The following is a 25,176-nucleotide window of genomic DNA, read 5'->3' as shown; positions in this document are numbered from 1 at the left end:
GTTTGAAACCCTAGTTGGAAAACCTAACCCTAGTTTGAAACCCTACTTTGAAACCCTAACCCTAGTTGGAAACCCTAACCCTAGTTCGAAACCCTACTTTGAAACCCTAACCCTATTTGGAAACCCTAACCCTAGTTTGAAACCCTAACCCTAGTTTGAAACCCTAGTTGGAAAACCTGACCCTAGTTTGAAACCCTCACCCTAGTTTGAAACCCTAAATGGAAACCCTAACCCTACTTTGAAACCCTACTTTGAAACCCTAACCCTAGTTTGAAACCCTACTTTGAAACCCTAACCCTAGTTTGAAACCCTAACCCTAGTTGGAAAACCTAACCCTAGTTTGAAACTCTACTTTGAAACCCTAACCCTAGTTTGAAACCCTACTTTGAAACCCTAACCCTAGTTTGAAACCCTACTTTGAAACCCTAACCCTAGTTTGACACCCTACTTTGAAACCCTAACCCTAGTTTGAAACCCTAGTTTGAAACCCTAACCCTAGTTGGAAAACCTAACCCTAGTTTGAAACCCTAACCCTAGTTTGAAACCCTACTTTGAAACCCTAACCCTAGTTGGAAACCCTAACCCTACTTTGAAACCCTAACCCTAGTTTGAAACCCTACCCCTAATTTGAAACCCTAGTTGGAAAACCTAACCCTAGTTTGAAACCCTAGTTGGAAAACCTATCCCTAGTTTGAAACCCTAACCCTAGTTTGAAACCCTAACCCTAGTTTGAAACCCTAGTTGGAAAACCTATCCCTAGTTTGAAACCCTAACCCTACTTTGAAACCCTAACCCTAGTTTGAAACCCTACCCCTAGTTTGAAACCCTAGTTAAAAAACCTAACACTAGTTTGAAACCCTAACCCTAGTTTGAAACCCTACTTTGAAACCCTAACCCTAGTTTGACACCCTACTTTGAAACCCTAACCCTAGTTTGAAACCCTACTTTGAAACCCTAACCCTAGTTTGAAACCCTAGTTTGAAACCCTAACCCTAGTTGGAAAACCTGACCCTAGTTTGAAACCCTAACCCCCTAGTTGGAAAACCTAGTTTGAAACCCTAAGCCTAGTTTGAAACCCTAACCCTAGTTTGAAACCCTAACGCTGGTTTGCTATATGAATAAAGTTGCATTGTATTTCCTTTGGTAAACTTTGGTCAGAAGTTAAGTAACTTTTGCCAAATGTGGCGTGAAGGTTGCATCCAGGCCTCTTTCCCCAAGTCAAGTTTCATCTTAAATGCTTGCTATGCTAACTTAGCTGCCAGAAGACTGCAGAATTTTCATCCGTTTTACGGATGCCCCAAAAAATCGAGTACGCGAAATGCCCACGACACTTCCCGCAGGCAAAAACATCATCGGCAGTCGCCGAGGACGGCGTTGTCTTTCATTATCGGGAGTCAAACAGCATCAAGTACAAAGAAAAGATACTTTTATTGTGACGCAATCAAAAAAGGAAGTTGTGTACCAGGAGGTTGGAGCAGCATGAACAGAAATGAATGGAATGCTTGCTTCAGTAATACTGATTTGTACCATAGAAGAAGAACAAAGTCACAAGGCGGCGGCGCTCTTGCTTGGCAGCTCGGTGCTATTGTGGCGAGTTTTGCGCGAGGTGCCGTCGTCCCGCGGCCGCGCCTTCTGCAGGTTGGACATGGCAGCCGTGCGCTCGATGTCGATGAGGGCATAGAGCTCGGTGCGGCGCGTGGGCGTGCCGGGGGGCGGCGGTGAGGTGGGGGTGTGCGGCGTGTGCGGGTTGCTGCCGTCCGAGGCGCCCCGGTTGCCGCCCCCATTGTCCGTCTCCACCTCGATGTAGTTGAGCGTCTTGGGCAGCTCGCCCGCGCCCGGCGCCCGGCGGAAGTCAAAGTTGAAGACGGTGGGCCCCTCGGGACGGCGCCGAGCCGTGTCGGGCCGGTGGGCGCTCAGTGGCGCCGTCACGTTCTCCGTGTTGACGTAGTTGTGCGAGGGCTCCGGGGCGGCCGACAGCGGCAGGGGGCAGCAGTGGGACGGCCCGTGCGGGTTGAAGCCGTTGAGCGACGGCGTCTTTAGGCAGCCGCCGCCCTCCTCGTCCTCCCAGCTGGACTTGCGCGCCTCCCAAACGGGCGGCAGCGCCGGCAGGTTCTCGTAGTCCAGCAGTGCCGTGCGTCGCTGCGCCGAGTTGTTGACATTCTGCAGGTCGGGGGTTAGCGGAGGCGGGCGGCGGCAGTGGGGCGCCGCGCCCGGATCGGCCGCCTCGCCGTTGCTCTCTCGAGTCTCTCCCGCCTCGCGTAGCCGCCGCTGGACCGGCGTGGGGCCCAGCACGAAGCGCGCGCCCTGCGGCTCCAGCAGCACCCGGGGCTCTGGCGGCGGCGGCGGCGGCGGCGGCGGCGGCGTGGTGCCGCCCAGCCGCGGAGGAGGCGGAGGGGTGGCTGGGGCTCGGGCCTCCGGGGAGGCGGGGCTCTCCAGCAGCGGGGCGGTGCTCGGCGGGCTGGGCGGCTCCTCCAGCAGACGTGCCGTGTTCACGTACGTGTGCGCCTGAAAGCAGTCGCAGCGCTCGTCGGGCGGTGCCTGGGGAGCGGGGGCGCGCGGCGCACTTACGCTTTCGTCGGCCACCAGCAGGGGGTGCGTGGACTCCTCGCCCACCGACGGCAGCCGGGTGCTGGCTACCGACGGGTGGCGGCTGGACGGGTGGGACGGGACGTCGCCGGCCGACGGGAGCCGCGACACGCCGTTGGGCACCGTCGGCACCGAGTAGCCCAGGGCTGAAAGGCACGCGCGCAAACGTTGTTAGCAAACGTTCGGCAAGAAACGGTTTTCGCCGTCTTTGCCGCCGTGCCCGCGTGCGCACCTGCGGGTGAGAGCGCCGCCCCCTGGTGGCTGGCGTCCAGCACGGCTTCCTCCACAACGCTGATGCTGTGACTGTGCATGATTTCCTGCAGCATGTTGAAGATTTCCTCGGCACGCGCGCACTTGAACGCAAAGATGCCTGCGTCACACGCACGACAAAACAAAGACAACAAGTGTGAGGTGGAGAAAGAGGAGGAGGAGGAGGAAGACGGCGGCGAAGAGCGACCAGCATTGTCGTGGGCTCACCTTGTCCGGTCTGACAGCGGCGGCCGCTCTCGAAGGAGAAGAGGTTGGAGTCGTAACCATAGCGACGCAGGCACAGGTACGGCCACCTGACGTCGTCGCGGCGATGCGTGTGCAGGACCAGCTCGCCGTCCGTCAGCTCCATCACGCCGGCGCCCAGCTCGTTCCCATCGTCGTCCACGTTGATCACCTGCCGACCGAAGGCCACAAGCGCTCTGTATTACGTACAAAACGATGCTACTCGGCGCGCACGCGTCGACAATTTGTGGACGAGACGAGATTTGTGTGCGATTCGGCCGATGAAAAATTGGAGTCAAAGACAAGAACTTGATCCTCACTCACCGTTTTATAGGCTATCTACCAGGGCTGTGAAAAAAAAAAATCACATCGCGATGCATTGTGATACTTTTTATGTCAATACCAGTATCGATACGTTGATGAAGTAATGCAATACTTTTGATACCTTATTGTGATGTTTTGCACGTTCTCTAACATACTTTTGGAACCTTTGAGGTGCTTAAAGTTGAGCTTTGAGAATGGAGTCGTAGTAATTGCACTCCTGTGTATCAGGAACAGTTACTGGAACAGTTGATGCACTTTTCAATCGTGGCACTTAATGAATAAATGTCAATTGGCAGCCAAGTTAAAACGTTGGAAACACACGCCTCAGTTTATAAAAATATATGATATTATAATATCGCGATACGTACGGGATCCGCACGGGATCGGATCGGGACAAAAGCGTATCTTCCCAGTTCCTTGTATTGTATTATATTGTATTGAAACTTTGCTTTGTACGGTGTAATATTAATTTATTGTTTGTATCATTTATACTCTGTTGTAATGTCAAATTATTATGATCATTATTTTGTGTAGATTTGATTGTTAAATAAATTCAACATTTATTACCACAAATAACAGAACAAAAGTAGAGAAAATGGTATCAGGAATCGGAAGCGAACCGGTTCCAACGTGAAAGGTGCCGGTCCCTACTTTGAAAGTTATTGACACTACCGAAACGGAAGAAAATCAACAATTGTGATTTTTTGAGTACTCGAACGAAGTGAGCAAGATGACGCGACTTGACTTGCTTGCAATTTGGCGGGGACCCCGATTGACATTTCTTTTCTTTTGAAATGCTGCGCTTGACGACTTGAGACTGACTTGCGCCACTTTCTGCCACCTTGCATGCAAGTAAACCCACCTTGAATTTGCTTTGATGATTATCTGCGATCAACTCTTTGTCTGGACAGCTTGAACAGCTACTACCCATGATGCCTTACTGCACCTGCGCGGCTCGTCTGTGTGCACACACACACGCGCACACACGCACAGAATCGTCACGACAGTGACAAACGTGTGACGACATGAGTGTCACCATCAGGCGCTCGAGGACGTACCTAAGGTCTTCCTCCATGGTTAGCGGCACAATCATCGGCACGCGCGAGCCTTCGTCACAGCAATGATGATGATGATCAAATCAGCTGCGGATGAAAATAAAAGAAAAAACAAACGATCATATTGTATTAGAGGTGCAACAATCAATGAATCAGCAAACAATGTCGGCATACATATTCGATAGCGAAAAGGGAAGGCGTTCGAGCAAAAAGAAAGAGAAATTATCTTTCAATTCTCAAGATCATTGAACATTTGCACTGAAATGCAGATCCCAAAAATGTTTCGATTATTTTTTGATATTCATTGAGTAATAGTTGCACATGTAGTACAATATGTTGACAGTGATTTATTGTGATACAAAAACAATTATGCATCCAATACATGCATTGATTAGTTCTGCTAAAAAAATACAATATGTATTAAAAATAAATAGAACATCTTTAAGGAGATTGTATTAAGACGTATTCAATACGAAAAAGTTGATAAACATAAGTTGGAACATGTCGCTGAGTATAATGTATTTGAAAATTAACGTGTGCCTTTAGAAGTACACGTCCATCGAAAGCTAAACAAAAGTATCAATTGAATAATTTGCGCTTTAAATTGAACAACACAGACGTGGAATGAAAACCTGTTCTTCCTGACAACTCATTTACTTTAGTGTTTCAGCAAACGTACAAAAGTAGTTTATGGAAGGCGTTTATGGAAGCTGCAAAAGAATTTATTGGGTGATGACGTGAGAAGGAGACAACTTTGTTGAAGTAGGCTTGAAGTTCTTCGATGAGTTTTGTTGTGATGCCAGCTACTTATTAGCTTGCTTGGTTAGCACGGCTAGGCTACCTGTCTGGCTAGCGCACAGCTAGGTTAACAGGCTAATAAGACGAGCACACAACATCGAGAAAAAGAAGAAACGTCGACCAAGAAGGCCGAGAAAACTCACCGCACGGCAACAATTGGAAGCCGACTGGAGCCCTCCAAAGGCGGCGGAAGTTCTCGCGCTGCGTCCGGCAGAGCAGCTCCGAAGGATGGTCGGCGTTAGCATTAGCACTAGTTAGCTTAGCGTTAGCATTAGCATACGAATCAGCCCCCGCTGCTACACGAGCCCCGCCGCCGCGTCCATCTTTCTCTTTCCTCCTCCGCAAAAAAAAAAAAAAACACTCCGCACAACTTCTCACTAACACTCGCGTTCAAGCACCACAGGCGACGGAAAGCGGCTGGAATCCATCGAGAGGCGTCGGCGCTTCACCGCCAACGGAGCGCGACGTTGACGCCGTACCGTAGAAAAAAAATGGAAGGAAAAAATAAAAAGAAAGAGAAAGTTTTCTGGCTTCTCCGCTGTCGTTGCTACTCCGCTAGCTAGTTAGCTAGACCGTCGGGCTCAAAGTTGCCCCAAAACTTCCACTAAGCAGGAGTCGACCAGTCAGGAGCCAGCCACGAGCCAGGCAGCCAATCACCAGCCAACCTATCGCCGGCCAGCCAATCACGAGCCAGCCTACCGCCAGCTAGCCAATCATTAACCAGCCAACCACTGGCCAACCAACCACGAGCGAGACAGTCTCTAGCCAAGCAGCTAGTGGCCAACCAGCTACTAGCTACCATATGCGCATGCGCAGTCTCGACCGCGCATCATCAAACTACTCGATGACGTCTTGATTAGGCACATTTAATATGCATTTCGATAAGAATTGAATGAATGACAATGCGCACTCAACCACACAACCATTAACAGCATGTTTGTGTCAAAATTGCTAAAAAGAACGAAACAAATAACATTTTGTTCCCACACCAAACGTTAAAAAAATACATTAACAATTATAATATACTATAATATTATGCTCATGCAGTGTAAATGACTATACTGTACACCTTTTAACAGCAATGTGCAAAATTATCAGCCAGAAATTCAATAACACGCCAAGCAATCTAAGCCTATACGTCATCGTTTGGATGACATCATATTTATATGCCGGCTCTCCAGACTTCTCTTTTCACTGACGTCATTGGTACGGTATTGTCTTATGATGTTAAGGTCGGCCGCACAGCGTCTGAGGACACACAGCAGAACACAACGTTGATCAACACACACAGATTCAGCACAAAAAAAAACCAACAGCAATTCAAAACACATAAAACAATCTAAGAGCAACCCATAAACAATACAAAACAATACCTTTGAGCAAACACACGCAAAACACATAAAACAAGGCCACACAACACAAAAAACTCAACCAAAGTAAAAACAACATTAACAACACACAAAAATAAACAAAACAACACAAAAACTATACAACTCAACACAAAAAAGAAGCGCAATCCCCAAAGAATGCAAACATTTTTTACTCAAGACACATACGAGAACACCAAAACAACACAACACATTAACGACACAAAACCACGGAAAACACCATGAAAACAACAAAAACACACATCGACCAATGAAAAAAACAAGACAAAATGGAGACAAAAACAACACAAGCTTTGAAAAGGGACACACACACATACACAAACAACACAAAAACACACACAGCATGCAACACGTGAAGCCAAGGATGGGCAACTGGTAGCTTGGCACGCCACCACTATTTGGGCATTTTTGTCCTACATCTGCTTCGGAAGTGTGAGCTCTTATGTGCCCCCCCCCCCCCCCCCCCAGTAACACTGATGAAAAACATTGTGGCCCCCTCCAGCATTGAAGTTGCCCAACCCCGCACAAAGCCGTCAAACAACACCGAAAGGCCAGAAAAAAAAAAAAGCCGACTGACCTGGCTCAAGCCGACGTTTTCGTACACAATCAAGCTCCTGGCTCGCAGCACGTCGCTGATGCACTGATGCACGAAGGCGTACTGACGCTGCACACACACACACACACGCATGCGCACACGCGGAACACATTTGAAACGTTGCTCACGTCCGGATGGCGACGTCGCGGCGAGAAACCAAAAAAGCCCAACGACAGGCGCACCTCGGTCTGCAGCATGTGCGAGCGGTGCAGGCGCAGTTGCCAAACGCAGCCGAAAATGTCCAGCGCGTCCGACGTGTCCAACTGCTGCAGGAGGCGGTCCAGCGCCACGAAGGTGCCCGTTCGGCCCACGCCCGCACTGACCCCGCCCCCCCACGCAAACACAACAAAACAACAACATTGTCCTCCTTAGCGCTTTTTTTTTGGGGTGTCAAGGGCGGCACTCGGCAGCCGCGTGGTTTGGGTGCGGCGCTCACGGATGACTGCGTGCTCGTACCTGCAGTGCACAATGGTGGGCCCGCCAGCTGGACTTCTGTTGACAAAGTCTCTGACGGTTCTGACAAAGTGGACCAGCGACTGCGTGCTGTCAGGAACGCCGTGATCGGGCCACACGGTGAAGTGGAAATGGCGAACCGTGCGCACATGCCGCATGTCGTCCTCCTGAAATGCGCGCACACACACACACACACATTTGACACACCATAAGGCGCACCTGTCACGGCCAAATCAACCCAAACACATTTTTTTCAAGAATATGTTCCCAACAGGTCCACAAATTGAAACACGGCATTCTGATTAATTTTGCGTTTGTGGAATAAGTGTTAAACCACCTGTTGATAGCCATCTCTGGGGGCGGCCATTTTGTCACTTCTTCGCCTGAAAATGACATCACAACTGCTCGCAATGACCAATCACGGCTCAGATTCAGACAACAGGTCAGCCGTGATTGGTCGTTGTGAGCAGTTGTGATGTCATTTTCAGTCAACAGAAGACAAAATGGCTGCCCCCAGAGATGGCTAAAAACAAGTGCATTTTGCTGCTTAACATATATTCCACAAATGCAAAATGAATCAGAATGTCGTGTTTCAACTAGTGGTCCTGTTGGGAACATATTCTTGAAAAAAATATGTTTGTGTTGACTTCCACTTTCGGCAACAAAATGCACCCCTTTTGAGCCATCTCAAGGGGGCGGCCATTTTGTCACTTCTGTCGACTGAAAATGACATCACAACTGTTTAGGGCTCAGGTAACGACCAATCACGGCTCAGCTTGTGAGAAAACAGGTCAGCCGTGATTGTGAGCAGTTTCGGCATTTTCAGTCGACAGAAGACAAAATGGCCGCCCCCAGAGATGGCTAAAAACGAGTGAGTGGATTAACTCATGTTCCACGGATGCAATATTTATCAGCATGTCTTGTTTCAACTGGTGGGTCTGCACAAAACATATTTTTGAAAAAAAAGAAAGGGTTGACTTTGACTTTAAGGCAGGCGGCTTACGCTGCACACGTCGAATTCTCGGATGGTCCACTCGGGCAGCACCGACTCGGAGGTCATGTGGACGATGAGGTCGCCGTAGTAGAGGGGCTCCCGCTCCGCCGGCCAGTAGCGGTCGCACTTCACCTGATGGAACACACACACACACACACACACACACACACACACAAACACATTTTCAATTCTTCAAAAAGGTCAAACGGTTCCGTCAAGACGTTCTAGTCCGAGTCCGACTACTCGGTATACGCACGCGTCCTTTCTCCACACACTGCGTGAGCATGACCACGTTGCGGGCGTTTTGCTCCCAGGCCATCTTCCAGAAATCGTCTTTGGTTCCCGGCAGCGGCCCCTGGGTGGCGATGTACTCGCGGCGGGAATTGTTGCCCTCCAACGACAATCGGACACATGCGGCTTCAAAGTTCATCTGTGAGCGCGTGCGTGTCGCGCGTGTCGGGGTCTCACGGGTATGTAGCTGGCGTTGATGTAGTCGGAGCTCAGGTCGTCGTCCACGTACGATAACTTGACTCTCGTTGAGTCGTCTGCAAACACAAGTTGGCCCAAGTTGGCACGCGTGCGCGCTCGTTGATTGGCGTGCGTGCGTGCGTGTGTGCGTGCTCACAAGGCAGGATGTTGTTGTATCGGTTCTTGCCGCGGTTGTCGGGCAGCAGGGCGGCGTCGGTGGTCTGGTTGCGGCCGACGTCCTTCAAACTCTGAGCGTGGAAAAAAAAACGACAACTTTGAAACGCGACAAAAAAAAACGTGTCAACTTCAATTTAAGGAGTTTCGTTCCTTTTCGTCGCCAAGCTCCTCACTCAAATGTCAAATCAAATTTTCCCCATAGAAATGAAATGAAAGAAAAATCCTCACAATGGTATCAAAAGCTAATGAAAGCCAACGTAAAGGTTTGTCCTAATTGTGCTCTTGAGGGGCGTGGCCTAATGAGCGCGGTCAAGAACTGGGCCGCTTAGCCCGCATGTGAGCGTCCGGAAGTGAGTCGTGGCTTACAGCAGCTTCCTGCATTTTGCATTTGTGCGTTTGTCTGCTTGGCCCGTTCGCCTTGCCCACATGTTGGAGCATCACAACACCCTAATCGGGCCATTTGTTCCCCAACACACAACATGAAATTGGCCAATCGACGGCTTGGAATTGGGAAAAGTCGGACGTCCGCGTAGCGTTGGATTACAATCGCATCGCTGGCAAATCAGCTCATCCGTATCAGGCAGGAGATTGCATTGCATCGACGTGCGAAAAAAAAAAGGAAAATCGTGAGGAGAAGATGACGAAGAAGGCAAGCGTCACCTCGTACTGCTCGGAAAGTAGGAAGTGGGCGTCGGCCTGGAGTTTGCTGTAGTGGCGTTCAAAGTCGGCCACGTTGATGGGGCTGAAAGAACGGCAACAAGTCAACGGCAATTTGAAAAAAAACAACAAAAACTATTAAAACATTTTTTTAAGTGACTAAAAAGTATATAAGAAACACAAATAAGGTTTTTGAAAACCCAAAAAGGAATACAAATAATACAAAAAAGGATTGAAAAATACAAAATTGTTTTTTAAAATACTATAAAAAAAGATCAAAAAGTATCCAGAAAATATATCTAAAAAAACTACAAAAAGTCAAAAGAAGAATAAAGTACAATAAAGTATTTTCTTAAGAAACTCGAGAAAGTATTTAGAAAATACAAAAAATATTTATAAAAATTACAAAAGGGTAAAAAAAAAATACACAACAGGACCCAAACAACAACTAACCTAAACACATATAAAAACATACAAGACATTACTGTCTTTAGAAAATTTTAAGAGTAACAATATAACTGCAGAAAGGTATTTAAAATCTACGAAAAACAAAACGTAAGAAAATACAAAACAGCATTTAAAAAATAAAGTTGGGAAAAACACACTAAAAACTATGCAAAAATGACAGAAAACAATTTTTACAAATGACAAAAAACTGCATTTGAAAATGACCCCAAAAAGGAATAAATGCTACAATAAAGTCTTTTTAAAAAAGACAAAAAGGATTTGAAAACTATGGTAAGAAACTTAAAAACCACCCAAACAATGACAGTATTTCGTGTTGTGGGTTTTTTTTTTTTTGGTACCTTGTCATTTGACGGCGCTTGCTGGGACGGACGGGAAGAAGAAAAACAAGAGTTGGTGACGTCCTCGAATGATGACAACTTGCCTCGCATCATTTGTGGCCGCGTGCGCGCGTGGCACTATGACAAGTCATGTGAGCTCACCCTCTGACCCCCAGGTGACCTCTCGGCAAAGATCGCTCTCTCCTCACACTCATGTGGACTGACACGCTCTCCTGTACACTTTCAGCGCGCACGCACACACGCATGTCAAAGTGTGAGAGGACACATGCACACTCAGTCACTCACACGCGCACACACACGGCGTCAGGCAGGATTACGTTTTTGGTCGAGCATTTCGTCTGTAGACGCCGAGCGCCGCCAGCGTCGCCACGGCGACCATCGCCAAGACGCCGGCACCGATTCCTCCCGCGACGGCGCCGGCGTGGTCTGCGGACGGGACGAGAGCGGCGAGGTCAGCGGTCCGGCCGGCCTGCCGGTCGTTGACCTTTCCTCACCTGTTGCCGTGCGCACGGGCAGCGACAGGAAGGTGTCGGCGTAGAGAGGCGGCGAAACTCCGTCGGACACGTGCGTGAACGCTCGCACGCTCAGCCTGAAGCACAGCAAACGCAGCGGCCGCTCACGTCGCCATGACGTTCTCTTGTCACAGTATTGCCGTGTATGTGTGTGTGTGTGAGTGTGTGTGTGTGTGTGGGTGTGCGCGTGTACATGATGAAATAGGCACCTGTAAGCAGTAGCGGGTTTGAGGGGTCCGTCGCAGAAGTGTTGCAGGTCGTTAAGGCGCCCGTGTGTGCGGGGGCGGTCACATGACCCACCCAGGGCGTCCGCCCCCGTCCCCACGGTGATGTTATAAGCGCAGGCTTCGGCGACGGCGCCGCCGCTGGCGAACAAAGACGTCTGGTACGACTTGATGGACGCGTTGGACATGTAGTCGGCGTACGAGGGCAGAGGGTGGCGCTGCTCGGGCAAAACGCTGTCGTCACCTACGCGCGAGACACAACAACGTGACCATTGTTAGGAGACTTTTTCGTTTTGGTTGCACAGCTGCGATTTCGTTCAACGCGCCCGCATATAAGGATTGAACGAAAATCACTGACCGTACTAATAAGCAGAGGTGGGCATTTGACGAAATTTCGGACATTCGTCAGTCCGTCTTTTTTTTGTGACTCAATTGTAATTGTCTGTCCGTCAGTTAGTTCGTCAGAAGTTCGTTGGCCCGTCAGCCGGTCCCCCCCAAAAAACGTCAGAAAACACAGTTGGGTTAAAAATAACACAATTTTGGGTCAAACATGGACCAATACACAAATTGGCTCAATTTGACCACATACAATAACTTGACTCTCGTTGAGTCGTCTTGCATTGTTTTGTACAAAACAGCCCATTTTGGGGGGGTTGTTTTCTGCAAAAACTACCAAGAAGGTTGGGTCAAATTGAGACCGGGGAATTTTAGCCAAATGCTCAGCTCTGAAAATAGCGCGCTAATAACAATCATTGATGTTGTTAATACAGATGTGCGAGCATGCGTGTCAGTCTTGTGTCCTGGCGACACGCCGCGAGCGTTTCCTGCCTTTGGACTCGGTGACGACGACGCTGAAGAATTTGACGGCGCCGTTGACGTCGCTGAACCAGCTGCAGTTGAAGCGGAACAAGATGGACGACTCGGTGGCCAGCGCCGACGCGGCGTCCACTCGCGTGCTGAAGGGCGGCACCGGGGGACCTGGACACAAGGGGGACAGAGTCAACCTTTGACCCTTACGTACTGCGTTAGGGTTAGCTTTTCCAATAGCTTCCCAATGCTAGATCAACCATTGCGCTACGCTACTCAGGACAATCGGCGGCGCTATGCTAGGAGGGTCAAAGTCGTAAAAAATTGCCTCAGTCTCCACAAACTTTGTAGCACTTGGACAAAAGAATGTCATTTTTCATTCATGTAACTTTTTTGGACGACTTTTGGAAAAGTCTTCCACGGTACTCACGGTCGATCATGGTGACCACGCTGTCCCGCGCCGCCTCGCTGGCGCTGGTGTCCGAGATGACTTTGACGCACACGCTGTAGCGCTTGTGAGGCTCCAGCAGGTCGATGACGTACGCGGCCGGGCGCCGGTGCGAGCGGCGATCCCAACGGCGCGAGTAGACCAGACTCTGCGAGTCCTCGTGCACGCACTCCACAGTGTAGGAGTCAAAGTCGGCCTCCGGGGGCGCCCAGGAGCAGGAAATGGACGCGGAGCTCTGAGGGCGGCAGCGCAGGCCGACAACGGGGGACGGCTCTGCAACCAAGGAAGGAAAAGTAAGGATCTCTTTTGTTTGGTGATCTTTCATGTGAAGAATTTCAAAAGTGAGGTTTCGTTTTGACAGAATGGCCGACAAATGGTTGGCACGGTTCAGTCCGAATTCCATCGTGGCCCTTTGCGAATGTTGCACACCCCCGTGTAACATTGCTATCGTATTGTATTGTATTGTTGATCGCTTTCGCAGATTTGCGGGTGACGCCACCTACTGGTGCGGATGCTGCGCTGTACGGGCTGGCTGTAGGAGGGCGGGGCCCCGCCCCCGCCCTGCGAGACTCCGCTGACGGCGCGCAGGCTGAAGTTGTAGAGGCGTCCGGGGAACATCCCTCTCACGATGCGACTGCCGGACCGGCGATTCTCGTACGGGTTGACGACGGTGCCGCGGTCGGGCGGCGTCCAGCGCACGTCGAAGTCGTCGTAGTCGGAGTCCGGGGGGGCGGTCCAGGTGATCTCCAGGGACGTGTTGGTCACCCCTCCGAACAGAAACGAGCTCGGCGGTCTGGGAGCTGAGAGGCACGACACGCAGGTGACCCCAGGGGCGGAGACATGGGCGGGCCCAGATTGACAGACTGCCCACCCAGTGAGATTCATGAAAAAAGATATACTTTCACGTCTTGGGTAAATTATTGTCAAATTAATCTATCATTTGTGTTTCGTTGTGTTTTTTATTGTATTGAATATTGAGATTGGCATCGTTGTGGTTGTCTGAGGAAGATCTGAACTTCATATCATTCAGTTTGTCATTGGATTTGAATGTCCGATGTGTCGGGACAGGAGGATTGTGTTCGGTGAGGGAAATGTTCAGGCCCGTCCTGAACCTTCTCCGCCCCTGGGTGACCGCCGTGCAAGTCAAAATGTGAAAAGCAGCAGTTTTCAAAACGAAACCGTCGCCGAAGCCCGCACACTGTGCGAGGCTTCAGTCAGGTCAGGTGCCATCACTCGGTGCGCGGCAGCTAAAGACACAAACCTGTGCCGCCTTTGAAAAAGCAGAACCGTGACACGCCTACCTAGCCCTAACCCATATTTACTCGATTCTTTTCTTGATAGAAAAAAATCGAATCACGTCTGAAAACGTGAAAAATGCAACGAGTAAGACGCCACCAGTTGGCATTTGATGATTGTGAAATCTGGCGAGCGCGGGTTCTGACCTGTCCTTGCGCGCACACTGGCGCTGTTGGCGAGATCGCCGCTGAGGCTCAGCACATCGACGCGGTAAAGTCGACCCGGGGTCAGGCCGCCGAAAATGAACTCTGTGACCTCGGGCCCCACTTGCTCGTGTGCCGACGGCGAGCCGTCGGGGCCGGAGAGCGACAGCCGGTATCCGCCCACGCCGCCCTGGCCCCGCCTCCACAGCACCTGCAGCCGGTCGCACGCATCGCCGCCCTCGGCGCGCAGGGACGTGACGGCGGACGGGACTGACGGGAGACAAGGCATCGGGGGCATCGGCATGAGGAGGAGGATGGCGAGAATGACGACGATGACGATGACGATGCCTTTGTGACGTCGCCGTATACCCGGAGCGCGCGCTGACCTGTGCCGGCCCAAATGCTGGAGCGGTTGCTCATGTCCCCGCTGCGCGTGACCACCACCAACTTGTAAGCCGACCCCGGCGTCAGTCCTCGGAACGAGCAGTCCAGGACGGACGGCCCCGCCTGCCGCCGCTCCCGCAGAATCTCATCGGAGCCGTACAGGAGAACGTCGTACGAGTCCAAATCGCCGGCCGGCCGGGACCAGCGCAAGGCCAGGCTGGTGCTGGCGTTGCTTTGGATCGACAGCCGGGTGGCGGCCGCCGGCCCTGATGGCGACAGGAAGCGGGCCGTGCCCTCAACGCGCCGTTTGACGTGTGGGCGTTCCGCACGAGGGAGACGTCTTACGTGTGCGGGCCTGGGCGCCGACCCCGAGGCTTTGGACCCCGCCGCTGGTGGTCCGGACCAGGACGTTGTACAGCCTTCCCGGGCTGAGGCCGTCAAAGGTGTGGCGCGTGAGGGCGGCGGTCAGCGTGGCGTTGGCGAGGACGGCGGCGCCGCGCTTATCGAGAAGCTGCAGGAAGTAGCCGTCCGACACGCCGGCGGCTTCCCGCCAGCTGGCCTCCAGGGCGCCGGTACCCGCCGGGTTCTCCACCCGCAGCGCCGTCACCGCCGACGGGACTGAGCGCAGCACACGGGGCGCCCCGCTTCAGAGGGCAAGCGGTACCGAAGCGGCACGGCCGCGGCGAGCCGCGAGCTCACCTGTGCGTCCGCTGGCCGTTTGATTGCTGGAGAGGTCGCCGCTGAGCGCCCGAACCGTCACGTCGTACAGCTGACCCGGCTGAAGCGAGCCGAAGGCGACCTGATTCTGGTGTCTGAGGACGGGCCGCGCGTCCAGCTGGTGGTTCTGTCTGTACAGAACCACCACGTATCGGTCCACGTCGCCTTGGCCCGGCGTCCAGCTCACCGTCAAACTGCTGCTGTCACCACCGTTACTCACCTGGATGTTCTTCACCTGGCTGGGGACTAAACAGGAAACCATCATCATCATCATCATCATCGTCATCGTCAGTCGTCATGATGGTGAGCGGCGCCGCGTGTCAATCCTCTGATTGGCCGTTCACATCCTGAGGAGCATCTTATAATAATCGGAGATCCTGCTAATGTGTTTGCGTGTGTATGGGAAGAGTGAGCCAGATAATTTTAGACAGATAAACTTTTTTTTTTTTCAAGAATATGCTCTATGCAAGTCCACTAGTTCAAACGCGTTATTCTGATTAATTTTGCGTTTGTGGAATAACGGTTAATCCACCCGTTTTTAGCCATCTCCGGGGGCGGCCATTTTGTCACTTCTGTCGACTGAAAATGACATCACCACTTCTCACAACGACCAATCACGGCTCGGATTCAGAAAACAGGCGATTGGTCGATGTGAGCAGTTGTGATGTCATTTCCAGCCGACAGAAGTGACAAAATGGCCGTCCCCGGAGACGGCTGGAAACGAGTGGATTAACCCTTATTCCACAAGCGCAAAATTCATCAGAATGTCGTGTTTCAACAAGTGGGCCTGCTGGGAACATATTCTTGAAAAAAAAAAATGTTTGCGTTGACTTCGGCTTGAAATAAACCGCGAAGCGGTACAGTTAACGAAGGCCGGTGTATCGACGCCTCTGTCATTTCTTCGCTGATCGCAGCGACAAACGAAACTCCCTCATGCTAACTTGGTGCTAGCTAGCTTGTACAACACGAAACAGATGGATTCACCGGACCGAAAGCAAAGAGTCGCACGGACAAGGATGATTGCGGCCGAGCGCCAACTTCATCCGCGATCTCCTCCCGAGCCAACTTCCGAGCCAATCGTGGAGGTCTGCTCGCGCTCATAAAAACCTACTTCAACCTCCCGGACTCGAGCAAGTCAGTTTCTTCCTCCGGAGAATGAGAGGGGGCGGGGCTTCGATTGGGTTAAGTTGGTGTGTTTTTGCGTGCGCCCGACCTGTACGGCCCTCGATGAACTGCGTCCTCTGGTTGGGCCCGCTGAAGGCGGACACCAAGACCTTGTAGAGTCGTCCGGGCGTGAGCGAGATCACCAGGCACTCGCTCACGCCGCCGCCCAGCGTGAGCGGAGGGAACACCTTCATGTCGTTGAAGAGCAGCTGCACCTCGTAGTGGTCCACGTCGCCCGGGGCCGCCGTCCACGCCACCCAGAGCTCGTGCGAGCTCCGACGGGCGACGCGCAAGGAACGCACCGCCGCCGGGACTGGGCAAATCGAAGCGAAGCGTCCGCTGAGTGCTCGCTCGATGGAGCCGCGCGCGGAAAACGATGTCACGAAGACGCTCACAGGTGCGACCGTATGTGGAGGCGCTGGCCCGGTAGTCGCCGCTCCAGGTGGCGACCACCACCGCGTAGAGTCTTCCCGGGACCAGGCCGTGGAAGACGCACTCGTTGCGCGTCCCGGACACGGTCTGGTTCTGCAGCACGGCGTTGTTGTGCTTGATGGCAACGCGGTAGAAGTCAAAGTCTCCGGAGGCGGGACGCCAGTACACCTTCAGGAAGTCGTCGCGGGCGCCGTGGATCGCCGTGGGGTTCTGCACTTTTGACGGCTCTGGGCAACGGTTTTCAAAGCAAGAGCGAAAAATGGGGTCATGAATGCGACTTCTGTGGATGACTACGGCATGGCCATTGCTAAAAGGTGTGTTTTAAAATGATGGAAGTCAGATGTTCCACCTCAGTCTCAAACCTGGCTGAGGTTTGAATTTATAGGAGTGCTGCGTCAAGAAAAGTTAAGATATGAAATAGCAGGCAAAAGTTTTAGAACATCTGAAAATGTAGTAGACCCCTAAATAGTTTGCTGTTTTCATCGTCCGACGGATTAGTGGACTTTAGTGAATAAGTATTTTACTTTTTTTTTTTCTCTTCTCTTTAGGGATTTGTTCATTTGGTGTATATACGGTATTGCAATGTTTGTAATGTATATATAATGGGGAAATCTGCACAAGTACAATACATATAGATACATATGTATAACTTGATATACTGTACACTTTTTTTCGACTTTATTTTTATTCTCTTATTGATTTTGTTTGTGTGTTTCGGCTTTTGTGAGTTGGGTGACATGGTAAACTTAAGAGCAGTTGATTGCAATTGATTGTTGATTGTAATTGAGTGTCACTGTTTATGTTATTGAAAAAAAAAAAAAATATATATATATATATATATATATATATATATATATATTTTTTTTTTTTTTAAAGTGAGAACTTCATCAACTTTTTGTTGGCCGCACTCACGTGTCCTCTCCAGGACGAAGGTGTGGTTCCGGAAGGTTCCGCTGCAAGTGGTGATGGAGATGTTGTAGAGGCGCCCCGACACCAGGGAGCTAAAAACGCACTGGTGACTGGATTTGGAGACAACCAGCGTGTGAAGTGTCTTGTCTCTGTCCCTCAGGGCCACCAGGTAACTGTCCACCTCCCCCGAAGCAGGACGCCACGACACGCTAAGGAAGTCCATGCGACCGTTGTTACTGACGGTTACCTCGCCGACGCCGGCGGGCACTGGAAGGGGGGGGGAGGGGGGCAGGCGGGGAGGAGGATTGACATGTCAAGACCAGGAGGAAAAGCAAGTTGAAAACAGTCTGTTTTTGTGTTCGTGTGCCGTCAAGAGGGACAGTCTTACCTGTGCGTCCCTCGGCCACCGTCTGCCGGGATGGGCGTCCCGCTCGGACCGCCGTCACCACCACCCTGTAGAGGGCGCCGGGCCTCAGGTCACGGAAACTCACGCTGGCGGCGTCCGCCGGCACGCTCTGGTTCTTGATGACGCTGCCCTCGTGGACCAGCAGGACCAGGTACAAGTCCACGTCGCCGCTGGCCTGCTCCCACTGGGCCAGGAGGCTCTCGGTGCTTCCCGAATTATGAACCTGCATCCCGGTCACCTGAGACGGAGCTGCAGGGGGACGGCGCAACCGTCGGACACGGGTGACAACGCCGCGGCAATGAGGTGGTAAAAAGAACGGCGCGAGCAGCTATCCACCGAGCGTAAGAAGCACAACGTCTGGCACAAAAAGATGCTGAAAATCAAGAGAAGAAATCTTACTGGTCCACGCGTCGACGGAGGCGGAGCTACTCAGATTGCCGCTGGTGGTCGTCACGGTGACGGTATACAGGCGCCCCGAGGTGAGCTCGCCAAAGGCGCACCCGGTGGCTTCCCGGGGGAGGAGCTTGCGGGCCGCGTCCGAGTGGGGCCGGACCGCTCGGATGACCGCCGTGAAGCCGTCCCACTCGCCCCGCGGCGGCCGCCACTGGACGTGCGCGGCGGTCTCGTCGGCGCGGTGGACCCGAAGCTGCCGGACGGGCCCGGGGGCTGAGGAGCGACAAACATTTCACAAACAGGAAGTGCGGCCACGCCGCAATGGAACACAACGGGTCACGTGCGCATGCCGAGCGTGCGGCGCGAACCAACCCAGTCTCGCTCGGCAGCGCGCCGTGTTGGCCAGGGTGCCGCTGTGCACCGTGACCTCGGCGCCGTACACCCGGCCCGGCACCAGGCCAAGCTCCTCGGCGGGGAACGCAAAGCTGCGGCTCAGCTTGTCGATGCTGTCGTTGACCAGAACCGTCGAGCCGTTGCGCAGCAGCACGCTGTACTTCTCCCAGTCGCCACTTGGGGGCGTCCAGGCGAGACGTAACGCGGTGCCGTCAGTAAGCGACGCGGCGGACAACGCTGACACCCCGTCGGGAGCTGAAACACCCCAACAACAACCGCAATGAATGTTTGCGAATACAGCGCTAGCCTTGACTGATGAGTTTCACGCATCCCGTGACCGAGTTTCTTACTTCTTCTGTCTTGTCCTCTAAGACGCTCCTGTGGTCTGAGGCGTGTTAAAGGCGGGAAGTCAAGGCAAACATTTTTTTTTTTTCACGAATATGTTCTATGCAAGCCCACGAGTTGCAACACGCCATTCTGATAAATATTGCGTTTGTGGGAAAAGAGTTAATCCACCGATTTTTAGCCATCTACGGGGCCGGCCATTTTGTCACTTCTGTCGACTGAAAATGACGTCACAACTGCTCACGACCAATCACGGCTCAGATGTAGAAAACAGGTCAGCCGTGATTGGTCGTTATCTGAGCTTCTGAGTAGTTGTGGTGTCATTTTCAGTCGGGAGAAGTGACAAAATGGCCGCCCCCGGAGATGGCTAAAAACGGCTGGACTAACTCTTATGCCACAAACGCAATATATTTCAGAATGCCTTGTTTCAACATATTCTTGAAAAAAATTGGATTGGGTTGACTTCCGCTTTAAGAGTGAATCCATCCCCTTCCAAACCAGAAATATTAAACGGGTTCAATATTTACAACCAACAGTTGTCATGTGTGCGGGGATAGCTGACATCTTCCTGAGTTATTTGACTACGTCAATTATGACAAACAGTCAAAATGACAACACAGCCCAAGTTTGTTGTTTTGTTTTTTCTGTGTTTTTTTGGGGGGGTCATGAGGCCCAAGTTTTGTTTGTTTTTGTTTTTTTACACCGACATGGTCAAGTTGGGAAGTTGGGCCAACCCCTGCCCGGCTCCTGACATCACCCACAAGGCCACGCCTCTTAAAGGCACACATTGGATGCACGCTACACAACACTTCTTCTTGTTCTGACTTTCGGCTTGTCCCCACCATACAGAATATACACAGTTTACCGACCCACTCTATTTCTTGGTCTCATTTTTGTAATGATGTTTTGATACCTCTTCTATTCTAAAAATGTAAGCAACTTCAATTTCGGGGTGAATTGATTTGATATAAGAGTCAATAGAGGACGAGGTAGCTGAAGGTAGGCCAGCATCAAGTCTGCCGATCCACTGGCGAATGTCCAGCGTAGACGGTCGTCAGTGCTGAGGGGGCATTTTGCCAGCTTGCGCCGGTGTGGCCGACAAAGCCAGACAGGAAGTCGGCGCCCGCTTCAGGACGGTGGCATGCACACGCGTCAAGTACGCTCACGTCCGTCCGCGCACCCCTTTTTTTTCCCCGATATTGCCTGGCAAGTCATCAACGGGCAAAGGCAGCGTCAAATGTGTGGCTGGTGACCGACGCCAACTTAGTGGCGCGCTTCCTGTTTGCGTCTGATTTTGAAAGATGGCTGTAACCATGACAACAAAGGTGACTTGAGGGTGATGCGAGCGCTTACCTGTGCGCACCTCCACTTGCGCCGGTAGTCCGTGTAAAGCGGAGGCGACGCTAACACGGTACGCGGCTCCCGGCCGCAGTCCGGTGACGGCGCAGGTGAAGTTTGGAGCGGCCGCTGCCAGCGGCTGACATTCGCTAACGCTAACGCGGCCGCCGCCCGTGGCCGCCGTCGCCGTGAAGTTGGAGCACAAGGGTTGGGAGCTGAAGGTCAACAGGGCCCAATTCACGCCAACCTTCACCTGCGTGAAGGTCACCAAGCAGCTGGGCCGATTCTGAAACGTCACACACACGCGAGCGCGCACGCGCGCACACAAAAGTTGAGTACGCAGGCATGTTGCTGTTGCTTGTGACTGTCGGTTTGTCCGATCAGAGGTGACTGAAATCATTTGCTTGGCGCAAGCTTGACAGCGGCTGTCCTTCCTGCTGCGAGCCATTTTTCTCCAGGCAGCGGCCAAAATTATCGGGGGCGCTGCCAGTATGAAAAGCAGCAGCAAAACACGGCCACTTTCCTCTATAGCATTTATTTACATATTAGTTATATATATATATATATTTATTACATGTTAATTTATTGCATCATCACAATCACGACACCGTGGACTTCGGCATATTTGGGGAGCGTTTGCGAATTCACCCATTCACATTTTTTGTTTGGAAGCTAGTCGCTTAATTTTCATAGACTCCCCCCACCACAACGCCACTTTTTTAAAAAACTCACGTTTTTAAGACTGGATACCCCGCCAAGTTGCATTTATTTTTTCTGGAAGAAAAACTCGATTTTTTTTTTCATGGCAATTAGAATTCACGTGAATTCTTCACGTTTTTTTTTTCCATCCACAGCTGAGCCCTGTCACTAACCCTCGCAAATCGTGGGGCTCCGCTGTACAGCCAATAGACAGTGAAGCCTTGTTTTTTGTGGGGGCTCTTCTGCAATAGTTGGGGAAAGAAACGTTTTTCAACATATTCTAAACACATTTGAACACCCCCCCCCCCCCCCCAAAAAAAAAGGGTTATTATGTACTGGGTGCCTGTGTATCTTCATGTGCCTTTAAGAGTCGGGGCCAATAGGTCAGTTATTCAGCGAACGATAGAGGGCGGGTTCCAAAACAAAAAATCAGCAACGAGGTGATGCGGCGATAGGAAATGAAAAGGCGAGCTGACCTTTGGCCCGGTTGCTGCAGGACTGCTTGTTGTCATAGCAACCGTTGCCAGCGTATGGCCCGCCGGTCTCGTGGGCGGGGTTGCGGATGTCGTTGGAGTCCTGCTTGAAGGAGTGCGGAAAACGGAGACGGTCGCGGGGGCGGGGCTAGAGGCCAGAGGGAGGCTCGGCGTCACGATGGCAAGCGAGGCAGAAGTGCTGGTCCAAGTCCGGGCAGGATTGGACGCGGTGGCGGCGGGGTTGCTCCGAGGGGAGCCAATCGTGCTGCTGGCAAGGGAGGTGGCAACGCCGGCGCGAGTGGCCACATTTTTGACGGCGGAGGTGGTGGCAGGAGTTGAGGCAGGGGCAGCGGGAGGGGTCGAGGCGGTCCTGCCGGTTGTATGGCCGGCACCGGCTGACGTCAGCGCCGTAGCAGTGGAGACGCCCAGCGCCATCTTTGATGTGAGGTCACTCGACACCAATGGCGCATCTGTAAAGCCGAATGGTGGCGGTGGCGCCTTTGACGTTTGCGGCCGATCAGACGCGGCCGAAGGCCGAGTCTCCGATGTTATCGTCCTTGACGTTTGCGGCCAATAAGATGCGGTCGGAGGAGGAGTCTCCGATGTTATCGTCTTTGACGTTTGCGTCCGTTCTGACATGACTGGAGGCGGGGTCTTGGATGTTATCATCTTTGACGTTTGCAGCCAATCAGATGCGTCTGGGCTCGCCGAAGGCAGAGTCTCTGACATTTTCGGCTTAGACGTTTGCGGCCACTCAGACGAGGCGCGAGGCGGAGTCTCCGATAATACCGCCTTTGATGTTTGCGGCCGATCTGACGTGACTAGAGGCGGAGTCTTGGATGTTATCACCTTTGACGTTTGCAGCCAATCAGATGCGTCTGGGCTCGCCGAAGGCGGAGTCTCGGACATTTTCGGCTTAGACGTTTGCGGCCACTCAGACGAGGCGCGAGGCGGAGTCTCCGATAATACCGCCTTTGATGTTTGCGGCCGATCTGACGTGACTAGAGGCGGAGTCTTGGATGTTATCATCTTTGACGTTTGCAGCCAATCAGATGCGTCTGGGCTCGCTGAAGGCGGAGTCTCGGACATTTTCGGCTTAGACGTTTGCGGCCACTCAGACGAGGGGCGAGGCGGAGTCTCCGATAATATCGCCTTTGATGTTTGCGGCCAATCTGATGTGACTAGAGGCGGAGTCTTGGATGTTATCATCTTTGACGTTTGCAGCCAATCAGATGCGTCTGGACTTGCTGAAGGCGGAGTCTCGGACATTTTCGTCTTAGACGTTTGCGGCCACTCAGACGAGGTGGGAGGCGGAGTCTCCGATAATATCGCCTTTGATGGTTGCGGCCAATCAGACGAGTCGGGAGGCGGAGTCTCTGACATTATCGTCTTTGATGTTTGCTGCCAGTCAGACGCGGCTAAAGGCGGAGTCTTGGATGTTAATATCCTTGACGTTTGCGGCCAATCAGACGCGGCCAGAGGCGGAGTCCCTGACATTATCCTCTTAGACGTTTGCGGCCAATCAGACGTGGCCAGAGGCGGAGTCTCCCATGTTATCGTCTTAAACGTTTGTTGCCGGTCAGACGTGGCTGAAGACGGAATCACAGATGTTTTCGTCTTGGACGTTTGCGGCCACTCAGACGAGGTGGGAGGCGGAGTCTCCGATAATATCGCCTTTGATGTTTGCAGCCAATCAGACGAGTAGGGAGACGGTGTCTCTGACATTATCGTCTTTGATGTTTGCTGCCAGTCAGACGCGGCTAAAGGCGGAGTCTTGGATGTTAATATCCTTGACGTTTGCGGCCAATCAGACGTGGCCAGAGGCGGAGTCCCCGACATTATCGTCTGAGACGTTTGCGGCCAATCAGACGCGGCTAAAGGCGGAGTCTTGGATGTTAATATCCTTGACGTTTGCGGCCAATCAGACGCGGCCAGAGGCGGGGTCCCCGACATTATCGTCTGAGACGTTTGCGGCCAATCAGACGTGGCCAGAGGCGGAGTCTCCCATGTTATCGTCTTAGACGTTTGTTGCCAGTCAGACGTGGCTGAGGGCGGAGTCTTGGATGCTATCGCCTTTGATGTTTGCATCCAATCAGATGCGGCTGAAGGCGGAGTCACTGACGTTTTTGTCTTCGACGTTTGTGGCCAGTCGGATACGGCGTGAGGCGGAGTCTTCGACGTTATCGTCTCTGACGTTTGCTGCCAATCCGATGCTGCTGAAAGTGGATTCTTGGGCGTTATCGTCTTTGAGGTTTCCGGCCAATTAGACGCAGCCGGACGCAGCGTCTTCGATGTTATTGTCTTAGACGTTTGCGGCCAGTCAGACATTGCTGGAGGCAAAGTCTCGGACGTCGGCATCTTTGATGTTTGCGCCCAATCAGACGCGGCCAGAGGCGGAGTCTCAGACGTTAACATCTTGGACCTTTGCGGCCAATCAGACACGGCCGGACGTGGAGTTGTGTATGGACGCTCAGGTGTCACAGCTGAGCTGTGTCCAGTCCTTAATGTTGACCTTGTCACCGCTGAACTTTCTTGTGTACTTGAGGAAAGACTGAAGGTTGAACTTTGGTCTGAACAGAAGAAAAAAAACAAAAATATTTTTCACAAAACATCAAAATCACTCAGCGTGTTGTCTCGCAGGCCTGTCATCAAATCCTTTTCGTCGTAGTGGAAAAGCTCCCAATCATTTTCTTACGTGATCACAGTTTGCCCTGCACTTGACGGTTTGGATCTTAATTTTTGATACCAAACTGAGTTTGAAATCAGAGAAAATTCTGACAATTAAATCTAAATATCGTTCAACTGAAGTTTAGAAGGGATTTAGAGGAAAAATGCAAGTAGTACCTGTCAAAACTAAAAACGGGAAGAGAATGACAATTTTCATCCAGATTCTGATTTCTTTCGAAAGGTAGTCTTCCGATATTCTCAGCCGGCCACAAAAATGATGCGGCGGGTCAAATGTGGCCCCCGGGCCGTGACGTTTGGCAAACCCGTGGAATTTCGAACATTCTCGATTGGCAGTACAGTAGAAGGAAATCAACAAATGGAAGTGAACAACAAGTCCTTGACGAAGACGAGGAAATCCATCGAATACTCACGAGCAGCACATGTCCCATAAATCGGCATCAAGAACAAAAGTAGAAGCGCGCCCATGTTGGCCGCCGCCGCCGCTCATGCTGCAGGCACGCAAACACGCACGCGAGCAAGCAAACACGCACGCACGCACGCACGCACGCACGCACGTACGCTCTCCACTCCACGCAAGTTGGAAGGCAAGTGAACAGGTCGAGCGTCTCCTCT

The 25,176-nt window shown here is 51.9% G+C and overlaps 2 protein-coding genes across 3 annotated transcripts; both read right to left on the bottom strand.

Annotated features, from left to right (window-relative positions):
* Positions 1-1,409: 1,409 nt before the first annotated feature.
* Positions 1,410-5,962, bottom strand: frs2a (fibroblast growth factor receptor substrate 2a). Of its 2 annotated transcripts, XM_086028280.1 has the most exons (7): positions 5,399-5,957; positions 4,461-4,544; positions 4,265-4,361; positions 3,064-3,250; positions 2,819-2,956; positions 2,569-2,732; positions 1,410-2,505 (listed from the first exon to the last, which is right to left on the bottom strand). In XM_086028280.1, exons 3-7 carry the CDS (start codon positions 4,331-4,333, stop codon positions 1,546-1,548), a joined length of 1,518 nt encoding a protein of 505 aa, XP_085884406.1. In that variant the 5' UTR covers positions 4,334-4,361; positions 4,461-4,544; positions 5,399-5,957; the 3' UTR covers positions 1,410-1,545. The 2 variants fall into 2 exon arrangements, with proteins under 2 accessions (XP_085884406.1, XP_085884405.1); XM_086028279.1 differs by having other exon boundaries at positions 1,410-2,732; positions 5,399-5,962.
* Positions 5,963-6,105: 143 nt separating this feature from the next.
* ptprbl (protein tyrosine phosphatase receptor type B, like) lies at positions 6,106-25,176 on the bottom strand. Its single transcript, XM_086028277.1, has 30 exons — positions 24,975-25,176; positions 21,880-24,446; positions 20,720-20,990; positions 19,001-19,276; positions 18,635-18,901; positions 18,218-18,484; positions 17,833-18,096; positions 16,884-17,147; positions 16,538-16,801; positions 15,307-15,570; positions 14,953-15,225; positions 14,610-14,873; positions 14,227-14,493; positions 13,288-13,584; positions 12,767-13,057; positions 12,358-12,507; positions 11,515-11,773; positions 11,288-11,382; positions 11,111-11,219; positions 10,935-11,012; positions 10,794-10,814; positions 9,991-10,072; positions 9,311-9,401; positions 9,154-9,230; positions 8,942-9,076; positions 8,695-8,817; positions 7,695-7,858; positions 7,421-7,556; positions 7,221-7,307; positions 6,106-6,503 (listed from the first exon to the last, which is right to left on the bottom strand). The coding sequence occupies exons 1-30, from the start codon at positions 25,027-25,029 to the stop codon at positions 6,483-6,485; spliced, it is 7,779 nt and encodes a 2,592-aa protein (XP_085884403.1). The 5' UTR covers positions 25,030-25,176; the 3' UTR covers positions 6,106-6,482.

Source organism: Filicampus tigris, chromosome 4 (genome assembly GCF_054856515.1).
Source record: "Filicampus tigris isolate MCC_2025a chromosome 4, RoL_Ftig_1.0, whole genome shotgun sequence".
Taxonomy (NCBI): Eukaryota; Metazoa; Chordata; class Actinopteri; order Syngnathiformes; family Syngnathidae; genus Filicampus; species Filicampus tigris.
The sequence above is the reverse complement of the archived record's forward strand: the minus strand, read 5'-3'. Positions and strand labels throughout refer to the sequence as shown.

Excerpts from the sequence above, each read along its gene's own strand:
- ptprbl (XM_086028277.1), bottom strand. The coding sequence starts at position 25,029 with ATGGGCGCGCTTCTACTTTTGTTCTTGATGCCGATTTATGGGACATGT. Across the intron at positions 19,277-20,719 it reads GCAAGTGGAGGTGCGCACAG|CTCCCGACGGGGTGTCAGCG; the intron begins GTAAGCGCTCGC and ends GGGGTGTTTCAG. Across the intron at positions 9,077-9,153 it reads TCAACGCCAGCTACATACCC|GGCAACAATTCCCGCCGCGA; the intron begins GTGAGACCCCGA and ends TTGTCGTTGGAG.
- frs2a (XM_086028279.1), bottom strand. The coding sequence starts at position 4,333 with ATGGGTAGTAGCTGTTCAAGCTGTCCAGACAAAGAGTTGATCGCAGAT. Across the intron at positions 2,957-3,063 it reads CCGCTGTCAGACCGGACAAG|GCATCTTTGCGTTCAAGTGC; the intron begins GTGAGCCCACGA and ends CGTGTGACGCAG. Across the intron at positions 2,733-2,818 it reads GGCGGCGCTCTCACCCGCAG|CCCTGGGCTACTCGGTGCCG; the intron begins GTGCGCACGCGG and ends CGTGCCTTTCAG.